The following is a 23,417-nucleotide window of genomic DNA, read 5'->3' as shown; positions in this document are numbered from 1 at the left end:
AAAGGAGGAGCTAATGCATTTTGGCAAGACAGGGCAAGTGAACATGAGTTTTACAGTACGCCAGCATTAGTGGCTGCAATGAGCCTGTTTTGCACTGCACCGCTTTTCAAATCGGGGTTGCAGGCTTGACACTGCCACTATTAAAACCTCATTGAGTTCGGGGCTGAGCTGCCTTGACGCGAGTGCTTCCCGGTGAATGACACACAGTGTGTCCAATGCGCATTTGGCGCAACCCTCTTTATTAGAGCCTGCAGCCCGTTTCTTGACTTTGCCATGGTCTGTGCGCCATCAGAGCAAAAGCCCACACCGTTTTCCCATTTAAGGTCGTGTTCTTTGAGGAAACTGTCCATTATCTTGAACAGCTCATCAGCAGTGGCTCTATTTTTTATGTATTTGCAAAACAGCAAATCCTCGCACAGTGACTCGCCATTCACAAAGCTTCCGCTTAGCCCCGCCCCCATTAGTTACTGTTGCTGTGTCTGTCAAACTTTCGCTCCTACCTAGAAATGTAAAGCCTACAGGAAAAATAAGTAATTTACATTTATTTATATAGCGGATTTCACAGACAGAATCACAAAGTGATTTACAGTGTGTATAGAAAATGAAAGCATAGTAAAAAAAAAATATCTAAGAATATAATAAAAAAAAAAAAAAAAAAATTTAAGTGAAATTTCCTCCTGTTCCTCGCGCCCCACCTGTCATGTCTCTATTCCCCACCAGTGGGGCGCGCCCCACACTTTGAGAAACGCTGCATTAGCTCAAGGTAGTGCAGGATAAAAGAGCAATAAGGTGCAGATATAAATAAATAGATTACTGCACTTATGCATATGCATCCACGTTTATGGATGTATGTTATATTGTCTTTATATTCCAGTGAGTTAATCCGTTTTTGGGGGGAATTGAGGGGATTATTATGATGCGTTCAAGAGTCTTACGGCGTGAGGGAAGAAGCTGTTACAGAACCTGTAGGTTCTGCTACGGAGGCTGCGGAACCTCTTTCTAGAGTCCAGCAGTGAAAACAGTCCTTGGTGGGGGTGGGAGGAGTCTCTGCAGATTTTCTGAGCCCTGGTCAGGCAGTGGCTTTTTGCCATCTCCTGGATAGAAGGAAGAGGAGTCCTGATGAACTTTTCCGCCGTCCTCATCACTCTCTGCAGAGACTTCCAGTCTGAGGAACTGAACTAAACTATACTAAAACGTGTACAGCACTGAGCTGTTGTTTTTAAATGTGCTTTTTAAATAAACCTTGACTTGGAAAGGCCAGGCAATGCTCCGTAAAAGCTTATCTAGAACAAATATTAAGAATGACAGTACATGACATGATAAGAAGTACTGGTAGGAAGAGATGCAAATCATTTTGGACTCACAAAATGATTTATTAAGACCAAAACTGTTCTGCAGTTGCGGTTTTGCATCTGTCTTTAGGACTTTCGGAGTGTGTGTGCAAATTGGAACAGATAAGCACAAGACAGACGATGGAGGGAAATAAAATTTTGTCCGTGTGCATGTCAACATATTTGGAATGTCAGACAAAAAAAATACACATATCGTCTATTCAATAATATAATTGTATCATTGTGTAGCTGCTGGATGAATTAAGTGGCCGATTAAAACAAATTAAAATTGGTTTTTAAATGGTGTTAATTTTCTCATGTAAGAGATATATTGTAATATACAGTTGCGATCAAAAGTTTACATACACTTGTAAAGAACATTTCCAATATTTTCTATAACTCTTTTTCTTTATGTGATAGAGTGATTGGAGCACATACTTGTTGGTCACAAAAAACATTCATGAAGTTTGGTTCTTTTATGAATTTATTAAGGGTCTACTGAAAATGTGAGCAAATGTGCTGGGTCAAAAGTATACATACAGCAATGTTAATATTTGCTTACATGTCCCTTGGCAAGTTTCACTGCAATAAGGCGCTTTTGGTAGCCATCCACAAGCTTCTGCTTGAATTTTTGACCACTCCTCTTGACAAAATTAGGTGCAGTTCAGCTAAATGTGTTGGTTTTCTGACATGGACTTTTTTCTTCAGCATTGTCCACACGTTTAAGTCAGGACTTTGGGAAGGCCATTCTAAAACCTTAATTCTAGCCTGATTCAGTCATTCCTTTACCACTTTTGACGTGTGTTTGGGGTCATTGTCCTGTCGGAACACCCAACTGCGCCCAAGACCCAACCTCCGGGCTGATGATTTTAGGTTGTCCTGAAGAACTTGGAGGTAATCCTCCTTTTTCATTGTCCCATTTACTCTCTGTAAAGCACCAGTTCCATTGGCAGCAAAACAGGCGCAGAGCATAATACTAACACCACCATGCTTGACGGTAGGTCTGGTGTTCCTGGGATTAAAGGCCTCACCTTTTCTCCTCCAAACAAATTGACCACGACAGTATCTCCTGTACTAAAAAACTTATTGCAATATGCATTTTCTTGTGTCTGGAATGATCACATCACAACACCGCAGCGCCTGCTAAAAATGTGTATTGTGGTCATCGACATTTGGGCCACAAATTGACATTTTTATCCAATACTGAAGTACAACAGTTTTTATTATTAGTGCCTTTGTTTTCGTTTTATGGCCTACAACTTAACAGTCTTGTTGCATTGTTGCTAAACAAAGAAGCCGTCCTACTCTGTAACTCACAGGCAGAGTTACGGTGAATAGTTGGTGATCATATATGAGTTTAATTTAGTTCCAAAAATTATATTGAACTATTTTGTTGTTGTTTCCTTCGCAGAATTACGTCAACAGTGGCCTGTGACATGGATCTGACCAAGTATCCCATGGACGAACAGGAGTGCATGTTCGACCTGGAAAGCTGTACGCTCACTTTCACTTCTTATTAATTGTCTTTCTTTCTTAATCTGCCTTTTTAAAGTTGACCAAGATGCAAAATACTGTAAAGCAGGCGTGTCAAACTCCTTTTCATGGAGGGCCACATTGCAGTTATGGCTGCCCTCAAAGGGCGGCTGCTTGTAACGGTGAATAATAACAGTGTAAATGTATACATTCGCATATTGTATCTTTTTTCATGTTCACTTAAAAAAAAAAAAAAGAACATATTTTACTATAAAAAAAACTAGCAGCTCAGGCGTCAAACTTTTTTTTAATTAATTTTTTTTTTTTTTTTTACAGCATTTTACTGTAAATGGAATGGAAAACTGTGCAATTGTTTTTTCACAGCAACAATAATGCAACCGAGCTTAAAATATATGAAAATGCATGAAGTCCATGCATTTTTTTCTGTCAAAATGGAAAGAACAAAAACATTTACCGTATTTTTCTGACTATAAGTCGCAGTTTTTTTCATAGTGCGATTTATATATGTTTTTTTCCTTCTTTATTATGCATTTTCGGCAGGTGCGACTTATACTCAGAAAAATACGGTAGTTAGATCTTAGCAGATCAGGCCGTGTACTGTTTGACCCCATATATTGGATTTGCTTGAAGTTTGTCACGTAGCTTATTGTGCTCTACAAAACACCCTCTTTAGCTTTAGAGTGTTTTGCAGGATCACCGCAAGATTTAGTACACATCTTTAGGGGACTGACAAGCACATGTGTACAATTTGAGCAACAAAAAAACTATGAAACAAAATGTCAGAGGTTAACAACTATTTGTCTATAGGTCTGTCTATAAGTCATTTTGACCACTTGTCTAAGGCAGTGATTACAGTACAGTACGTGTGGTGCACAGGCTCCATCTAGTGGTGCACCAAATAATCACTTGATTAAAGTATGGTGCTTTATTTTCCTATATTATATTATTATATATACAGCATTGTTTTTTGTTTTTTTGTTTTTTTTCTCATAAATAAATACAATCATGTGTGCTTACGGACTGTATCCCTGCAGACTGTATTAATCTGTATTGCTATATAATGTACATATTGTGTTTTTTATGTTGATTTAATTAAAAAAAAAAACATCTTTTTATTTTTTAATTTTTAATTTTTAAATATTTCTTGCGCGGCCCGGTGGTTGGGGACCACTGCTTTAAATGATATCTTCTGCATTAACATGTATAGCATAGAGCAGAGGTCCCCAACCTTTTTTGCACCAGGGACCGGTTTAATGTAGGCATTATTTTTACGGACCAGGCAGATAAATATAGCAAATAAGTGCATGAAAAATGAATACATGAAAAAACTCACCATAACGTTGAAGTAGTGGGAGCCCCTGGCCTTTTCCCTTTGCAAAAAAAGTTCTCCATAGACTTTTGTTTTTTGCTCATTTTTGCTAGCAGTAAGCTTTTTTTTTGGCTTTAGTATCTGATGGGTTATAGGTGATACATCACATTCAAGGACAAGAGCATGGATATATAAGAAAGCTAGACATACTTGACATTAGTTCCAATAGATTCCTGTGGATTTCTATTTTCATTCTAAAAGTTATGTATTCATATTTTGTGCAATATTTCATACGTACAAACCCCGTTTCCATATGAGTTGGGAAATTGTGTTAGATGTAAATATAAACGGAATACAATGATTTGCAAATCATTTTCTACCCATATTCAGTTGAATATGCTACAAAGACAACATATTTGATGTTCAAACTCATAAAATTTTTTTTTTTTTGCAAATAATCATTAACTTTAGAATTTGATGCCAGCAACACGTGACAAAGAAGTTGGGAAAAGTGGCAATAAATACTGATAAAGTTGAGGAATGCTCATCAAACACTTATTTGGAACATCCCACAGGTGAACAGGCAAATTGGGAACAGGTGGGTGCCATGATTGGGTATAAAAGTAGATTCCATGAAATGCTCAGTCATTCACAAACAAGGATGGGGCGAGGGTCACCACTTTGTCAACAAATGCGTGAGCAAATTGTTGAACAGTTTAAGAAAAACCTTTCTCAACCAGCTATTGCAAGGAATTTAGGGATTTCACCATCTACGGTCCGTAACATCATCAAAGGGTTCAGAGAATCTGGAGAAATCACTGCACATAAGCAGCTAAGCCCGTGACCTTCCATCCCTCAGGCTGTACTGCATCAACAAGCGACATCAGTGTGTAAAGGATATCACCACACGGGCTCAGGAACACTTCAGAAACCCACTGTTAGTAACTACAGTTGGTCGCTACATCTGTAAGGGCAAGTTAAAACTCTCCTATGCAAGGCGAAAACCGTTTATCAACAACACCCAGAAACGCCGTCGGCTTCGCTGGGCCTGAGCTCATCTAAGATGGACTGATACAAAGTGGAAAAGTTTTCTGTGGTCTGACGAGTCCACATTTCAAATTGTTGTTGGAAACTGTGGACGTCGTGTCCTCCGGACCAAAGAGGAAAAGAACCATCCAGATTGTTCTAGGCGCAAAGTTGAAAAGCCAGCATCTGTGATGGTATGGGGGTGTATTAGTGCCCAAGACATGGGTAACTTACACATCTGTGAAGGCGCCATTAATGCTGAAAGGTACATACAGGTTTTGGAGCAACATATGTTGCCATCCAAGCAACGTTACCATGGACGCCCCTGCTTATTTTAGCAAGACAATGCCAAGCCACGTGTTACATCAACATGGCTTCATAGTAAAAGAGTGCGGGTACTAGACTGGCCTGCCTGTAGTCCAGACCTGTCTCCCATTGAAAATGTGTGGCACATTATGAAGCCTAAAATACCACAAGGGAGACCCCCGGACTGTTGAACAACTTAAGCTGTACATCAAGCAAGAATGGGAAATAATTCCACCTGAGAAGCTTCAAAAATGTGTCTCCTCAGTTCCCAAACGTTTACTGAGTGTTGTTAAAAGGAAAGGCCATGTAACACAGTGGTGAACATGCCCTTTCCCAACTACTTTGGCACGTGTTGCAGCCATGAAATTCTAAGTTCATTATTATTTGCAAAAAAAAAAAAAAAGTTTATGAGTTTGAACATCAAATATGTTGTCTTAGTAATGCATTCAATTGAATATGGGTTGAAAAGGATTTGCAAATCATTGTATTCCGTTTATATTTACATCTAACACAATTTCCCAACTCATATGGAAACGGGGTTTGTAGATTAACTAATGTTAGCTTTTTTTGGTCCAATTTTCCATGCGTAAATACATCCGTTATTGCGAACTACTCATGTAATAGGACGATGTGCAATAATACCTGCACTTTAACTTACTAGGCCGGGGGTCGGCAACCCGCGGCTCTAGAGCCGCATGCGGCTCTTTAGCGCCGTCCTAGTGGCTCTCTGGAGATTTTTCAAAAATGTATGAAGAATGGAAAAAGATGAGGGGGAAAAGAAAATCTATTTTTTTGTTTTAGTATGGTTTCTGCAGGAGGACAAACATGACACAAACCTCCCTAATTGTTATAAATCACACTGTTTATATTAAACATGCTTCACTGATTCGAGTATTTGCCGAGCGCCGTTTTGTCCTACTTATTTTGGCGGTCCTTGAACTCACCGTATAGTTTGTTTACATGTATAACTTTCTCCGATTTTCTAGGACGTGTTTTATGCCACTTTTTCTGTCTCATTTTGTCCACCACACTTTTAACGTTGTGCATGAAGGCACAAAGGTGAGTTTTGTTGATGTTTTTGACTTGTGTGAAGTGCTAATCAGACATATTTGGTCACTGCATGACTGCAAGCTAATCGATGCTAACATGCTATTTAGGCTAGCTATATGTACATATTGCATCATTATGCCTCATTTGTAGGTATATTTGAGGTCATTTAGTTTCCTTTAAGTCCTCTTAATTAAATTCATATCTCATGACACATGTAATATGGCTTTTAATTTTTTGCGGCTCCAGACAGATTTGTTTTTGTATTTTTGGTCCAACATGGCTCTTTCAACATTTTGGGTTGCCGACCCCTGTACTAGGCCAAAGGAGATGTGTATTTTCTTCCTTCAGCACAATTATTATATGCAACAATTTAGTACGTCTCCATCTGCCTTATGCACTTGAACTCCTATGGTCACTTTGTTCCTGATCTTAGGATATCAACCTAACTAGATGGAACCTAGCTCTTGGCTGCGATTTGGCACCTTTACATTTTATATGTTTATTAATGTGCATTGTCACATGTAACAAAGATGTAACAAATATAGCAAATAGCGACTTCCTATCAGGAGTTTTATAAGATATATTATGAACAAGCTTATTGGTGTGTCTGGTGGGACTGGCGATAGTTAAGTAGGAGAAAATGTGGTCTGTTATAAATTATTTAATGTCTCTGTGTGACCTGGTAGCCCTTGCATAGCGTAGTATGACTGTTGAACATGCTTGTATTTAAAACAATATGTTTGCCTAACAAAATGTTTATTTTTTGATGTGTTCTAGACGGTTACTCCTCTGAGGACATTGTGTACCACTGGTCGGAAAGTCAGAGGCACATCCACGGTCTGGAAAAACTGGAGCTGTCACAGTTCACCATCACAGACTATCGCTTTGTGACAGAGATAATGAACTTTAAATCTGGTGGGCATCCATTATTAGGTTGACGCCATTTTTCATGCATTGTGTTCTCTTTTTGAAGAAGCTTAGTCTTTGATCCTCAGTGGTTATATTCTATGCACAAAAGGAGTGAATTGGAGGACCGACTTGTTGCAATAGCGATCATGCACTCTGCAACACCACTTTACATGTCTTATAGTTGAAAGCTTTGACTACAGACTAGGCATTGTACACTTGTACATTTTTTAAATTACACACTTCAAGAAAATTAAATAATTAACCGCTGTTTGTCCTTTTCTTCTCAGCGGGAAGATTTCCGAGGCTGAGCCTTCGCTTCCAGCTGAGACGTAACCGAGGAGTTTACATCATCCAGTCATACATGCCGTCCATATTACTGGTGGCCATGTCCTGGGTGTCCTTTTGGATCAGCCAAACAGCAGTCCCCGCTCGTGTGACCTTAGGTTGGTATCTTTATTGGGCTTAAAGGCCTACTGAAAGCCACTACTACCGACCACGCAGTCTGATAGTTTATACATCAATGATGACATCTTAACATTGCAACACATGCCAATACGGCCGGGTTAACTTATAAAGTGCAATTTTAAATTTCCCGGGAAACTTCCGGCTGAAAACGTCTCGATATGATGACGTTTGGGCGTGACGTCAATGGTTGAAGCGGAAGTATTGGGACACCATTGTATCCCAATACAAACAGCTCTGTTGTCATCGCAAAATTCCACAGTATTCTGGACATCTGTGTTGGTGAATCTTTTGCAATTTGTTCAATTAACAATGGAGACTGCAAAGAAGAAAGCTGTAGATGGGATCGGTGTATTAGCGGCTGGCTGCAGCAACACAACCAGGAGGACTTTGAGTTGGATAGCAGACGCGCTACCGTGAGTACAGCTTTGGCTTCCAAACATTTGATCGCTTGCCCGTACGTGCGTGGCGCTATGTGCATGTCACGTACGTAACTTTAGGGAAATATATGTTTCTTGCCGACTCTGATGGCGGCCGGGGTGTCGTCGAAAGCTACAACGCCGCTGTCCTCACCTTGACTACCTCCGTTTCCGGGTCGCCGACCGCATAGATGATTGGGTGAAGTCCTTCGTCGCGCCGTCGATCGCTGGAACGCAGGTGAGCACGGGTGTTGATGAGCAGATGAGAGCTGGCGTAGGTGGAGAGCTAATGTTTTTAGCATAGCTCTGTCGAGGTCCCCTAGCTAAGTTAGCTTCAATGGCGTCATTAGCAACAGCATTGCTAGGCTTCGCCAGGCTGGAAAGCATTAACCATGTGGTTACAGGTCCAGAGTTTGGTAGTATTGTTGATCTTCTGTGTATCCTTCCAGTCAGGGGCTTATTTTGTCTGTTTCTATATGCAGTGAAGCAAGATGCTATCACGTTAGCTCCGTAGCTAAAGTGCTTCGCCAATGTATTGTTGTGGAGATAAAAGTCACTGTGAATGTCCATTTTGCATTCTCGACTCTCATTTTCAAGAGGATACAGTATCTGAGCTGGTTTAAAATACAAATCCGTGATCCACAATAGAAAAAGGAGAGAGTGTGGAATCCAATGAGCCCTTGCACCTAAGTTACGGTCAGAGCGAAAAAAGATACGTCCTGCACTGCCCTCTAGTCCTTCACTCTCAGGTTCCTCATCCACAAATCTTTCATCCTGGCTCAAATTAATGGGGTAATCGTCGCTTTCTCGGTCCGAATCGCTCTCGCTGCTGGTGTAAACAATGGGGAAATGTGTGGAGCCCTTCAACCTGCGACGTCACGCTACTTCCGGTACAGGCAAGGCTTTTTTTTATCAGCGACCAAAAGTTGCGAACTTTATCGTCGATGTTCTCTACTAAATCCTATCAGCAAAAATATGGCAATATCGCAAAATGATCAAGTATGACACATAGAATGGATCTGCTATCCCCGTATAAATAAGAAAAAATCATTTCAGTAGGCCTTTAATTTAACTATTTACGTAAATTAAGTTAATTGTAACAAATGCATAGGATTTTAGAGGTGACAAAAGAGTCCAGCATAATAGATTAGCTAACTTTCTCTATAGTCAAATGCTCTTTTTATAAAAAAAAAAAAAAGTACATCAGGAGGTTGCCTACAGCCACAGCAGTTAAACCAATGTTTTTTTTTGACCAGGTGCTTCTCGTATTAGCTTTTGTTGACTACACACACCCGGCGACTCTAGGAGAATTGGTTTATTGAATTGAGGCATGAGTGGTCCTGGCTAGTCCACTACTATTGTTTAAAGTACAGTAAGTGATTTTACCTTGACAACAACAACATTGTTATTAATCCTATCTATCATTAGTTAAAAAATTGGCATGCAATCAAAACCATTTTTTCCCCAATCTTTTCATTATAGTAGTTCAAAGCAGATTATTATTTTTAATCAATAATCCCCTTTTGCTTTTGTTTCCTGTATTCAACATTTTTTGGGCCCATAAATATTGACCCGAATATAAGACAACCCTGTCGACATTTCTAACTTGTTTAAGTTAAAACATTTTTTTTTTTAGCTGTCTACAAATGTGTTGCGGCTGCATCTCTCCAAATTGACTTGTGTATATGAGTGACAAGAAGAAAAGCTCTGACTTGCTAGTCGAGGAACTGTTCCACACCACCTGTTGACTTGGATGTATACATTTCCAGACACAAAACATGGCATATTTGGACTGTCATGAATAAAAACAGACATATCGTCTATTTAGCAATATCATTTTATAATTAAATAGCTGCTGGATGAATGAAGGGGCTGATTAAAATGAATTCAATTTGTTTAGGTGCATTGCAATATGCATTTTCTTGTGCTTGGATCATTCCAGGCGCACAGTCACAGCACTTTACTGCCTCCCGGAGCTCACTTTAGCGTGCTAAAAAATAGGTTATTTCATCTAGAAGGCGGTGCATATCATAATGGAGTGCGCCGTGTCAACAACATAACGAATCGCCACAGGTTGGACCATATGACGCCATAAATGTGGAGGGAAATGAGTGTCTCCATGGTGACGGCTGGTATCCATGCAGAAACTTAATTTGCGCTTGTAACCAATTGTACAGCAGTCTTGGTAGATCACCCATAGTAAAGACATTTTTATAGTTTGCATTTACTTGTTATTTGGATCTTAGTAGATCAGGCTCCGAAGTATTTTTCCTTCGTTTATTTCGGGGTTAAATCCTGTCCTGTTTCTCGGTCAATACAGTAAAAAGGCAATGATTGCGTCCATTAGCCGTGAGCTCTGCAGGGAATTAAGGAATATGTGGCGGCATGGTTTCCTTCCACTTGATTAAGGTAAGTTAGGCTTATAGTTGTGTTGCATTATTACTGGTCATTTACAGTTCTCAGGTTGTACTCTAATTAGAGGTACTATGGCAGTAGTGATGTTCGATACCACTGGTTTTCTTCCCGAACTGATACAGAGTAAAAATCAGGCTGGTATAGGCGATACCGATCCAACACCGATACTTTGTGCTAGAGATGTCCGATAATGGCTTTTTTGCCGATATCCGATATTCCGATATTGTCCAACTCTTAATTACAGATTCCGATATCAACCGATACCGATATATACAGTCGTGGAATTAACACATTATTATGCCTAATTTTGTTGTGATGTCCCGCTGGATGCATTAAACAATGTAACAATGTTTTCCAAAATAAATCAACTCAAGTTATGGAAAAAAATGCCAACATGGCACTGCCATATTTATTATTGAAGTCACAAAGTGCATTATTTTTTTTTAACATGCCTCAAAACAGCAGCTTGGAATTTGGGACATGCTCTCCCTGAGAGAGCATGACGAGGTTGAGGTGGGCGGGGTTGAGGTGGGGGGGTTTGCGGGGGGTGTACATTGTAGCGTCCCGGAAGAGTTAGTGCTGCAAGGGGTTCTGGGTATTTGCTCTGTTGTGTTTATGTTGTGTTACGGTGCGGATGTTCTCCCGAAATGTGTTTGTCGTTCTTGTTTGGTGTGGGTTCACAATATGGCGCATATTTGTAACAGTGTTAAAGTTGTTTATACGGCAACCCTCAGTGTGACCTGTATGGCTGTTGACCAAGTATGCCTTGCATTCACTTGTGTGTGTGAAAAGCCGTAGATATTATGTGATTGGGCCGGCACGCAAAGGCAGTGCCTTCAAGGTTTATTGGCGCTCTGTACTCCTCCCTACGTCCGTGTACCACTCCGTACAGCGGCGTTTTAAAAAGTCATAAATCGTACTTTTTGAAACTGATACCGATAATTTCCGATATTAAATTTTAAAGAATTCATCGGCCGATAATATCGGCAGTCCGATATTATCGGACATCTCTACTTTGTGCCAATTTACCTAATGTGTCTGGTAAAATTCAAAAGTACTGTATTTTCCGGACCATATAAGGCTGATGAATCATCTATTTTTTATCTTTTTTCATATATAAGGCGCACCGGATTATAGGGCACATTAAAAGAGTCATATTATTATTATTTTTTTCTAAATGTATAACACTTCCTTGAGGTCTACATAACATGTAATGGTGGTTCTTTGGTCAAAATGTTGCATAGATGATGTTTTACAGATCATCTTCAAGCCGCTTTCTGACAGTCGCTTCCGGATGCGCCGTTTTGTGGGCGGTCTTATTTACGTGGCTCACCTTCGGCAGCGTCTTCTCCCCGTCATCTTTGTTGTAGCGGGAGTGGAAGAAGTGTCAAAAGATGGAGCTAATGCTAGGTTCACACCAATGGCGCTTTGACGGCACTTTAAAGTGGCATGCAAAGCGGCGTTAAAGCGTAACAAAGCCTGATTAAAGCGTGAGGGTCCTAATGGATCGTGGGAAAGCTTGTAGTGAAGCGGGACATGCGGCAAGTTCGCCAACATTTTTTAAACGGTTTAAAAAAATTCTGCGCTCTGTCAAGAATGGAATAAAGCCCCGAGAGCGTATGAAAGCGTGAAAAAGCGTGACAAAGCTCAGCAAAACTTGACTAAAGCGTAGGAAAGCTTAACAGATCTTGGTTCAAAGCGCGGACCCCTACAAATAGGAAGTGACTGTGATATTGACTAGTGACATTGAAACTTTTCTGTAAAACCAACACAGGATTACAAATCCATTCTCTTTTGCATCATTGCCTTTTTTATACGATGATCAATGTTTCTGTACTTCTGTTATAGTTTGCTTTTTGATGTTGCAGTTTGACATTACTGTCTATAATTTTTCTGTATGAAAATGTTAATAATAAAGAGCATATGTTACGTTTTATAAAATAAATGCCTTTTATTATTTTCAACTAGCATAAGAAATGAAAGATAGATATTTATTAAGATGACAAAAATAAAAGAAGCGAAGATATAAAACATAATATAACGGAAAAAAAAGAGAAATTGAAAAAATAAATGAATATAAAAAATGTGTGGATAATTGCCTTTTATTATTTTCAACTAGCATAAGAAATGAAAGATAGATATTTATTAAGATGACAAAAATAAAAGAAGCGAAGATATAAAACATAATATAACGGAAAAAAAAGAGAAATTTAAAAAATAAATTAATATAAAAAATGTGTGGATAATTGCCTTTTATTATTTTCAACTACCATAAGAAATTAAAGATAGATATTTATTAAGATGACAAAAATAAAAGAAATGAAGATATAAAACATAATATAACGAAAAAAAAGAGAAATTGAAAAAATAAATGAATATAAAAAATGTGTGGATAATTGCCTTTTATTATTTTCAACTAGCATAAGAAATGAAAGATAGATATTTATTAAGATGACAAAAATAAAAGAAGCGAAGATATAAAACATAATATAACGGAAAAAAAAGAGAAATTGAAAAAATAAATTAATATAAAAAATGTGTGGATAATTGCCTTTTATTATTTTCAACTACCATAAGAAATTAAAGATAGATATTTATTAAGATGACAAAAATAAAAGAAATGAAGATACAAAACATAATATAACGAAAAAAAAAGGGAAATTTTGTTGTAACAATGCACAACAGAGCTTGATAATCGTGTCAGAGCCTGATTTAAAGCGTCAGGATCGCATCAAAGCGTAATAAAGTTCAATAAAGCATAATAAAACGTATCAAAGCGTGATTTAAAGCATATCAAAGCGGGATCAAAGCGGGAGGAACGGTTACAAAGCGGAAACTAATTCGTCTCAGAGCGTATCAGAGCGTATCAAAGCATAACATTACTTCAGAGAGTAATGTTCGTGGAAAAATTGACAAAAATGAGGGCGCTTTGCTCGCCGCTTTAAAGCGCGGCAAGCGCCGTTGGTGTGAACCAGGCATAACTGTTTTACTTCAATCAATAACGGAGCAGCATCTCCTCATCCGGAAACAACAACAAGGCCGGAAATGTGTCCCGTGAAAAAACGTCCGACCGGAACTCTAATAACTAAAGTTCCTTGGATGAATAATGTAAACTCACTATACCGGTATGTTTTATCGCTTTCATGGCGAGTTTACTGACAGATATAAGTAAGAACTTTACACTACTTTATATTAGAAATAGCAACAGCGGAGGATGAATGTCACATAAAAACAAGATAGAGAACAAGAAGAAGCTTATCGACTACGGTGTCGACACGGACTACAAAGGCGGATGCGCGCCATTTTTTAGGACTTATACAGATCCCAAATACAGATCAGCAGGTACCAGAAGGTAAGAAAAGTTGCTTTTGCATAATATTGCGAAACAAAACGCCAGATGATATGTCTTACCTTATACACCAGGGGTCACCAACGCGGTGCCCGCGGGCACCAGGTAGCCCGTAAGGACCAGATGAGTAGCCCGCTGGCCTGTTCTAAAAATAGCTCAAATAGCAGCACTTACCAGTGAGTTGCCTCTATTTTATAAAAATGTTTTATTTACTAGCAAGCTGGTCTCGCTTTGCTCGACATTTTTAATTCTAAGAGAGACAAAACTCAAATAGAATTTGAAAATCCAAGAAAATATTTTAAAGACTCGGTCTTCACTTGTTTAAATAAATTCATTAATTTTTTTACTTTGCTTCTTATAACTTTTAGAAAGACAATTTTAGAGAAAAAATACAACCTTAAAAATGATTTTAGGATTTTTAAACACATATACCTTTTTACCTTTTAAATTCCTTCCTCTTCTTTCCTGATAATTTAAATCAATGTTCAAGTAAATTTATGCTTTTTATTGTAAAGAATAATCAATAAATTTTAATTTAATTCTTCATTTTAGCTTCTGTTTTTTTGACGAAGAATATTTGTGAAATATTTCTTCAAACTTATTATGATTAAAATTCAAAAAAAATTATTCTGGCAAATCTAGAAAATCTGTAGAATCACATTTAAATCTTATTTCAAAGTCTTTTGAATTTATTTTAAAATTTTTGTTTTGTAAAATCTAGAAGAAATAATGATTTGTCTTTGTTTGAAATATAGCTTGGTCCAATTTGTTATATATTCTAACAAAGTGTAGATTGGATTTTAACCTATTTAAAACATGTCATCAAAATCCTAAAATTAATCTTAATCAGGAAAAATTACTAATGATGTTCCATAAATTATTTTTTTTATTTTTTCAAAAAGATTCGAATTAGCTAGTTTTTCTCTTCTTTTTTTCGGTTGAATTTTGAATTTTAAAGAGTCGAAATTGAAGATAAACGGTTTCAAAATTTAATTGTCATTTTTTTTCGTGTTTTCTCCTCTTTTAAACCATTCAATTAAGTGTAAATATAATTAATTATTAATAATAACATAGAGTTAAAGGTAAATTGAGCAAATTGGTTATTTCTGGCAATTTATTTAAGTGTGTATCAAACTGGTAGCCCTTCGCATTAATCAGTACCCAAGAAGTAGCTCTTGCTTTCAAAAAGGTTGGTGACCCCTGTTATACACACACCATAATAATGCCCGTATGTTTAATGCGCCGACAATCCTTCAAGCGGTGCGGCTTCACAGCTTACCGAAGTCGTACTAAAACATTTTGATAGATTTTTGAGCGCCGTGTGTAATGTTCTCTATTTTCAATGGAGCATTTAAAATGGTGGTGTTGTTTACTTGAGACATATTGCCATCATAGTGCAGCCTACACTTATCTCTTATGTTTGACTGCCATCTACTGGTCACACTTATCATGACACCATGTACCAAATACAATTGCTTCGAGGTGAGGTGAGTAAGCTCAATCAAACTTATTCCTTACATTAGGCGCAGTGTCGAGTTTTGAGGAGAAAATAAAGGAATTTAAGTGCGCTTTATAGTCCGGAAAATATGGTCGTGTATTTGAAGTGTTTCTGCTCTTGGGGAATCATCTTCAAACGACGTAAAATCACAGGGTGAAACAAATAATGGCATTATTCTGCAGTAAATGTGTCATTTATTTATATTCACTCTGCACAGTATGTCGTCTCAATCGGTATAGCCTACTATAAATGGATGCAAACACTCGCTAGTTTATAACACTGAATGACTAATTTTAATTGCCATTATTTTTTTTACTAAATAAACAAATAAAACACCGGGTGACTGAGCACAGCCAAATGTGCCGCTGTGTGCTGGCGCATTGCGTACTAATCCAGGCGGAAGAAAAAGTAGTTCTCATTGATTTAGTTACTTGACATTGTGTTCCTGTTAATGATATGTTTGATTTGACAACCGATATTACAGGTAAGATCTGGTATTGACGGTATCGATATTTCAGTATCGAGCCGCACATCACGAGTTGTCAGAAGTCACCCTCCCTGTCAATGTGCATGTCTGATTGAGTGCTACTATATAGTGGCTGCAGAAGACTGTGTGTAGTCCACCTTGTCCTATACTATTAGTGGACATGTTGCTATGACGATACAGTATGCATGGAACTACAGCCACACACAACGGATAAATTATGACTTTTTGTAAAAAAAAGTTGAGACTGCCAGGGGTGAAGTCAGAATATCAGTGAGTAACATGCAAAGTGAATTTCACTCATTGCAGCAGAGCTAATGTTTTCTGTGTTGAAGTAACAAAACCCAAAACCAGTGAAGAAACAGAATACAATGATTTGCAAATCATTTTCAACTTATATTCAATTGAATAGACTGCAAAGACAATATATTTAATGTTCGAACTGAGAAACATTTTATTTTTTTTTTTGCAAATAATCCTCCACTTTGCATCAGTCCATCTGGGTGTTGTTGATAAATGGCTTTGGCTTTGCATAGGAGAGTTTTAACTTGCACTTACAGATGTAGCGACAAACTGTAGTTACTGACAGTGGTTTTCTGAAGTGTTCCTGAGCCCATGTGGTGATATCCTTTACACACCGATGTCGCTTTTTGATGCATCGAAGGTCACAGGCAGGCCTGGCCCTAACCAATCTGGCGCCCTAGGCAAGATTTTAGGTGGCGCATCGGCAGTGAAGTGTATATACTCACAAGAAACTGAATAGCTTTGTCTTTGACCTTTTTTTTTACTTAAAGAAAGCAAATTAACATATTATATGAGAATGTTATGTTATGATTATCTTTAACCGAATCACAGCAGTGCTCAAATTAAAAAACAGCATTCCCTCTCATGTGATATTGCTTAATTAACATTAATGATGTGCACTTTAACAACTAGGCTTACAACTATACCTAATATATAAAGGGGTGGAAAAGTGACTATTACCTGCAGGGCAAACATTAGCTAACCAGAAGGCAATAACAATGTCAACAAAAAACACCTGCTTAAAAGATCTAATACAAATGTCCCTGAGGAATGTAAGGTGGGAGTACTGTAATTACCTAACGTTACATTATTATTTTCCATAACAATTTAGCCCCCTCCACAATATTAACCCGACGTTAAAACAGAACTAGCTATGTATTGATTAGCAATTGCAGAATCATGTAACATTAGCTTAATGCTAAAAAGCCATGTTACTATCACATTCTGTAACAGACAAATAATTTCATGTAGGCTAACGTTACCTACCTCCTACCTCTGTCTTTTTCCCGTTTCTCCTCCTCTTCTTTTCTATTTTTTCTTCCCTGGGCACCTGACAGTTTTGGCCGTTTTGACATCTTGTGTTGATTTTTTGATGTGGTGACGTCCAAAAAGAGTCATGATACGGGAAGGGAGGGGGCGCACCGTGCGGGGGGAGGGGCTTGGGGCGTAATGTTGTAACAAATAATATTTCTATTAAATAGGTTTTACTTTGCATTTTGATTAGCGTGGGATTATTTTTTTTATTTAGAAATAATAGTACCAGCTTTTTTTTTTTCTTTTTTTTTTTCTCCAACATTTGTGGCACTGGCGTGGCGCCTCCTGATGGACGGCGCCCTTAGCATTTGCCTATACGGCCTATGCCACGGGCCGGCCCTGGTCACAGGCATTCAATGTTGGTTTTCGGCCTTGCTGCTTACGTGCAGTGATTTCTCCAGATTCTCTGAGCCTTTTGATGATATTTCGGACCGTAGATGGTGAAATCCCTAAATTCTGGTTGAGAAATGTTCTTCTTAAACTGTTCGACAATTTGCTCCACCCATTTGTTGACAAAGTGGTGACCCTTGCCCCATCCTTGTTTGTGAATGAGTGAGCATTTCACGGAAGCTGCTTTTACACCCAATCATGGCACCCACCTGTTCCCAATTAGCCTGTTCACCTGTGGGATGTTCCGAATAAGTGTTTGATGAGCATTCCTCAACTTTCTCAGTCTTTTTTGCCACTTGTGCCAGCTTTTTTGAAACACGTTGCAGGCATACATGTCCAAATGAGCTAATATTTGCGAAAAATAACAACGTTTTCCAGTTCGAACGTTAAGTATATTTTCTTTGCAGTCTATTCAATTGAATATAGGTTGAAAAGGATTTGCAAATCATTGTATTTTGTTTTTATTTACCATTTACCCAACGTGCCCACTTCACTGGTTTTGGGTTTTGTACAACAATGAAGATTTTTTGGGGTTTTTAGCAGAGCAAAATATTGCTCAAAGCAGGTGTTGAGTGAGTCATACCAAAGACTATAAAAATGGGACCCATTACCTCCCTGCTTGGCATTCAGCATCAAGGGTTGGAATTGGGGGTTAAATCACCAAAATTATTCCTGGGCGTGGCCACCGCTGCTGCTCACTGCTCCCCTCACCTCCCAGGGGGTGAACAAGGGGATGGGTCAAATGCAGAGGAAACATTTCACCACACCTAGTGTGTGTGTGTGACAATCATTGGTACTTTAACTTAATCATCAAAAATCCATTGTACTAAAATGAGATGTTGTTCAACAGGCATCACCACGGTCCTCACCATGACCACCCTGATGGTGAGCGCCCGCTCCTCCTTGCCTCGCGCATCGGCCATCAAGGCGCTGGACGTCTACTTCTGGATCTGCTACGTGTTTGTGTTCGCCGCGCTAATCGAGTACGCCTTCGCTCATTACAACGCCGACTACAGACTCAAAGAGAAGGCCAAGGTGAAGGCCAACAAGCTTGGCTCCGAGGTGAGGAACTCGTGCAGAACGGGTGCTTCAGCCGCAGTAGTGAGTAATGAGCTTGTCTTGCAAGGATAAACCTCCACTGGCTTTTTAAACCATGGTGCTGACAAATATATCTGCACCACTGACCTTCAACAGGACGGGGCAATTATGACACAAACTAAATAATTTCCTTATACGCAGTAATATATCATCTAGGGCTGTCAAGTGATACATTTTTTAAATCAGATTAGGGCTGCAACTAACGATTAATTTGATAATCGATTAATCTGTCGATTAATACTTCGATTAATCGATTAATAATCGGATAAAAGAGACAAACTACATTTCTATCCTTTCCAGTATTTTATTGGGAAAAAAACAGCATACTGGCACCATAATTATTTTGATTATTGTTTCTCAGCTGCAACATGTTGCAGTTTATAAATAAAGGTTTATAAAAAAAAAAAAAATTGCCTCTGCGCATGCGCATAGCATAGATCCAACGAATCGATTACTAAATTAATCGCCAACTATTTTTATAATCGATTTTAATCGATTTAACCGATTAATCACACCCTTTTCCTGTGATTACCCATTATTAATCAACGGTTATTGTTTGCTAGCATGAATAAAATTTGCTTCGGAAAATACTCCGATATTTGGATACAAATGCAATTTGGTAGTCGAGGAACTTTTTCAAATGTTTTACTGACATTTTGTGCATCTTTAATGTTTTTGCATCCTAATGTTTTTCTTCCCGACACTCGCATACACCAGTGACATGGAGACACCTGCTACAAAAAGGTTGTGAGCACGTTAGCAGAAAATTAAGATTAGATTAGATGAGTTTATTTCAAAGGGGACAATGCAATTTCATAAAACACATGACTACACGTGGTTTAAAAAAAGACACAATTAGCCAGAAGGCTAGTTTTAATCTGTAGTCCCCTGGCCATGATGTAAAAAAGGCAATAAAATTACAATTTGAAAGAAAAAGAAAAGAAAGAGAGAGAAAAATAATAAAAGCACACAATACATATACAATATGATAAAAAATTAAATACAACGTCACAACATAACATTTATCTTAGCATCAAAACAGGCTCGTCTTTTAGTGCTGGCAGCTGTAGGCGTTAATAAGCCACATTTTACATTTTTTTGTGGAAGCCTTGTAAGTTGTGACCAGTTTAACCTCCACAAGTACTGAGTTCCACACATTTGCACTCTTTACTGCACATGTGGGCCGTACTATTAAAATCATGACATTAAAACTACAAAATAAAGACAACTTCAGATTGTTTTCTTTGTCTTACTTTGGCCAAAAATAGAACAAACACATTCTGAGAATATTACAATAAAAATACCGGCAACAGTAATGTTTAGATCTATGAAGGAAAGAAGAAAGTGAATGAATGTTTATAACTGAATACATTTAAATATGCATAAAAAATTATTTTTTTTGTATTTTTTTTAATGAATCAAGTAACGTTTATGACAACCTTTTTCCAAAACACAATATAGAATGTGAGATATAACAGGATAATGCATACATTTATCATTTGTTTTCAAAACGCTTACAAAAAAGTGGGACCCCAAAAATGTACTGTGGGACCCCAATTTTATGACTTGATGGGGTCCCTGGGACCTGAATTACTCACTATATAAAATAATAATGATAATAAAGCTAGTTATTTGCGTTATAAATAATGGGTGGGAGTAAATAACTTTCACTTCTTCCATTCTTTACGATATGAAAAAACCTAATCATTATGTATTGTAAAGTATCTGTTTCTGTACTTAACCGTAATGTTATTAAGATTATTTCCTGTTTTTATATTTATTTTGCTTTGTATTTTAACATGTTTATACGGAGCCCCTAAAGGGACATGGGGGATTTTTATTTTTTGGTAATTTTTTTATTTTTAAATTTTTTTTTAGACATGTATCTCGTGCGCACGAGAAACTTTTTATAAAGTTATAAAAAAAATATATATATATATATATTATTATTTATTATTATTATTTTTTAGACATGTATCTTGTGCGCAAGAGAAACTTTTTATAAAGTTATACAAAAAAATAAAAAAATTGTATTATTATTTATTATTTTTATTTTTTAGACATGTATCTCGTGCGCACAAGAAAGTTTCTCGTGCGCAAGAAAATATATATATATATATTTTTTATAACTTTAGAAAAAGTTTCTCGTGCGCACGAGATACATGTCTAAAAAAAATTTAAAAAATAAATACAATAATTTCCCCGTATGTTTAAAATACTACCACTTAAAAAAATGTTTTACAAAAATTGCCCCTGACAAAGAGGGGTCATCTTACATTCGGGGTCGTCTTATATCCTGTCCGATGAGCCACAGTTGTAATTATTCCACTGCAATAGTAATACAAACCAGGATTGAGTCCATGTTGTCCTCGTTAGTGAGAGTGTGTTTCCTTTTGTGTCCTACCAGTCCATCGTGAAGAACGGCAAGCAGGCCATGGTCCTGTTCTCCCTGTCCGTCACCGGCATGAACCAGGGCGTGGTCATTTCCAACCGCCACAGCCGAGCCCAGCGCTCCGGCAGCGAGATCCCGGGCGAGGGCGTCTCGGAGGAGTCCGAGTCCAGGAGAAGGTCCAGGCAGATGAGAGACGGCGAGGAGGAGAAGAAGAAGAAGTGCTGCTCCAACTGCGTCTGCAAGCCCATCGACGCCGACACCATCGACATCTACGCCAGGGCCGTCTTCCCGTTCACCTTCGCCGTGGTCAACGTGATCTACTGGGTGGCGTACACCATGTAAAAGATGACCGCCGCCCAAAGAGGAAGGACTGTACAGTGTCCAAATATGCGACCGCTGGAGCCGAGCCGTATTCCAGCCTGTCCGTATAAGAGTGAGATCCTAAATGAGAGTAGTGAGACCGTCGAAAAGAGACCTAGTGTATAAAAAGGTGATGAGTGAGAGATAGTTTAACAGCTTCCTCATAGTGCGCACACCCCCTGTGCGGCGTACCCTGCACGCACTATTGTTTGCTTGCAGCCGGGAGTGTGTTGCAATCCAAACACCACCCCAGCGAGCGCGACAAGATGAAGTGTTCCTCCTTTTCTGCATGGCTGATAACTCTCTCACCTCGTCGCCATCGTGCCCTTTCTCGCCCGTTTTTCTCTACCACCTGTTTATTTTTTTTCTTCTTCTTTCAAATCATTTTTCGTTTTGGACGCTATCTACGGTCTCTTATCTCCTTCTTCCACTTCAGCCTGGTCCCTCACCAATAAAGGACTTCTTACACCGCTGGTCTAAGAGAGTGTGCATGATCAAAAATGCTTGAAAAAAAGCCACCCTAGGATACTACAGTTCAATCAATCAATCAATCAATCAATCAATCAATCAATCAATCAATCAATCAATGTTTACTTATATAGCCCTAAATCACGAGTGTCTCAAAGGGCTGCACAAGCCACAACGTAATATTGCGAGAGTCCAGTCCATAGTGGATCTAACATAATAATGTGAGAGTCCAGTCCATAGTGGATCTAGCATAACAGTGTGAGAGTCCAGTCCATAGTGGATCTAACATAATTGTGTGAGAGTTCAGTCCATAGTGGATCTAACATAATAGTGTGAGAGTTCAGTCCATAGTGGATCTAACATAATAGTGTGAGAGTTCAGTCCATAGTGGATCTAGCATAATTGTGTGAGAGTCCAGTCCATGGTGGATCTAACATAATAGTGTGAGAGTCCAGTCCATAGTGGATCTAACATAATTGTGTGAGAGTCCAGTCCATAGTGGATCTAACATAATAATGGGAGAGTCCAGTCCATAGTGGATCTAACATAATAGTGTGAGTCCAGTCCATAGTGGATCTAACATAATAGTGTGAGAGTCCAGTCCATAGTGGATCTAACATAATAGTGTGAGAGTCCAGTCCATGGTGGATCTAACATAATAGTGTGAGAGTCCAGTCCATAGTGGATCTAACATAATAATGGGAGAGTCCAGTCCATAGTGGATCTAACATAATAGTGTGAGAGTCCAGTCCATAGTGGATCTAACATAATAGTGTGAGAGTCCAGTCCATAGTGGATCTAACATAATAGTGTGAGAGTCCAGTCCATAGTGGATCTAACATAATAGTGTGAGAGTTCAGTCCTTAGTGGATCTAGCATAACAGTGTGAGAGTCCAGTCCATAGTGGATCTAACATAATTGTGTGAGAGTTCAGTCCATAGTGGATCTAACATAATAGTGTGAGAGGAGTCCAGTCCATGGTGGATCTAACATAATAGTGTGAGAGTCCAGTCCATAGTGGATCTAACATACTAATGTGAGAGTCCAGTCCATAGTGGATCTAACATAATAGTGTGAGAGTGCAGTCCATAGTGGATCTAACATAATAGTGTGAGAGTGCAGTCCATAGTGGATCTAACATAATAGTGTGAGAGTTCAGTCCATAGTGGATCTAACATAATAGTGTGAGAGTGCAGTCCATAGTGGATCTAACATAATAGTGTGAGAGTCCAGTCCATAGTGGATCTAACATACTAATGTGAGAGTCCAGTCCATAGTGGATCTAACATAATAGTGTGAGAGTGCAGTCCATAGTGGAT

General features: G+C 38.4%; 1 protein-coding gene across 1 annotated transcript in view; it reads left to right on the top strand.

Moving 5' to 3' along the window:
• The window catches only part of gabrd (gamma-aminobutyric acid type A receptor subunit delta), a 99,789-nt gene extending 77,689 nt beyond the window's left edge, over positions 1 to 22,100 (top strand). The window contains exons 5-9 of the mRNA XM_062054509.1: positions 2,743 to 2,825; positions 7,294 to 7,431; positions 7,713 to 7,868; positions 18,631 to 18,842; positions 21,286 to 22,100. Coding sequence (XP_061910493.1) covers positions 2,743 to 2,825; positions 7,294 to 7,431; positions 7,713 to 7,868; positions 18,631 to 18,842; positions 21,286 to 21,612 — 916 coding nt within the window. The 3' untranslated portion in view covers positions 21,613 to 22,100. The remainder of the gene's footprint in view (positions 1 to 2,742; positions 2,826 to 7,293; positions 7,432 to 7,712; positions 7,869 to 18,630; positions 18,843 to 21,285) is intronic.
• Positions 22,101 to 23,417: the final 1,317 nt, after the last annotated feature.

This window comes from Entelurus aequoreus, linkage group LG07, assembly GCF_033978785.1.
Source record: "Entelurus aequoreus isolate RoL-2023_Sb linkage group LG07, RoL_Eaeq_v1.1, whole genome shotgun sequence".
NCBI lineage: Eukaryota > Metazoa > Chordata > Actinopteri > Syngnathiformes > Syngnathidae > Entelurus > Entelurus aequoreus.
Note: the sequence above shows the minus strand (reverse complement) of the source record. Positions and strands in the feature narration are given on the sequence as shown.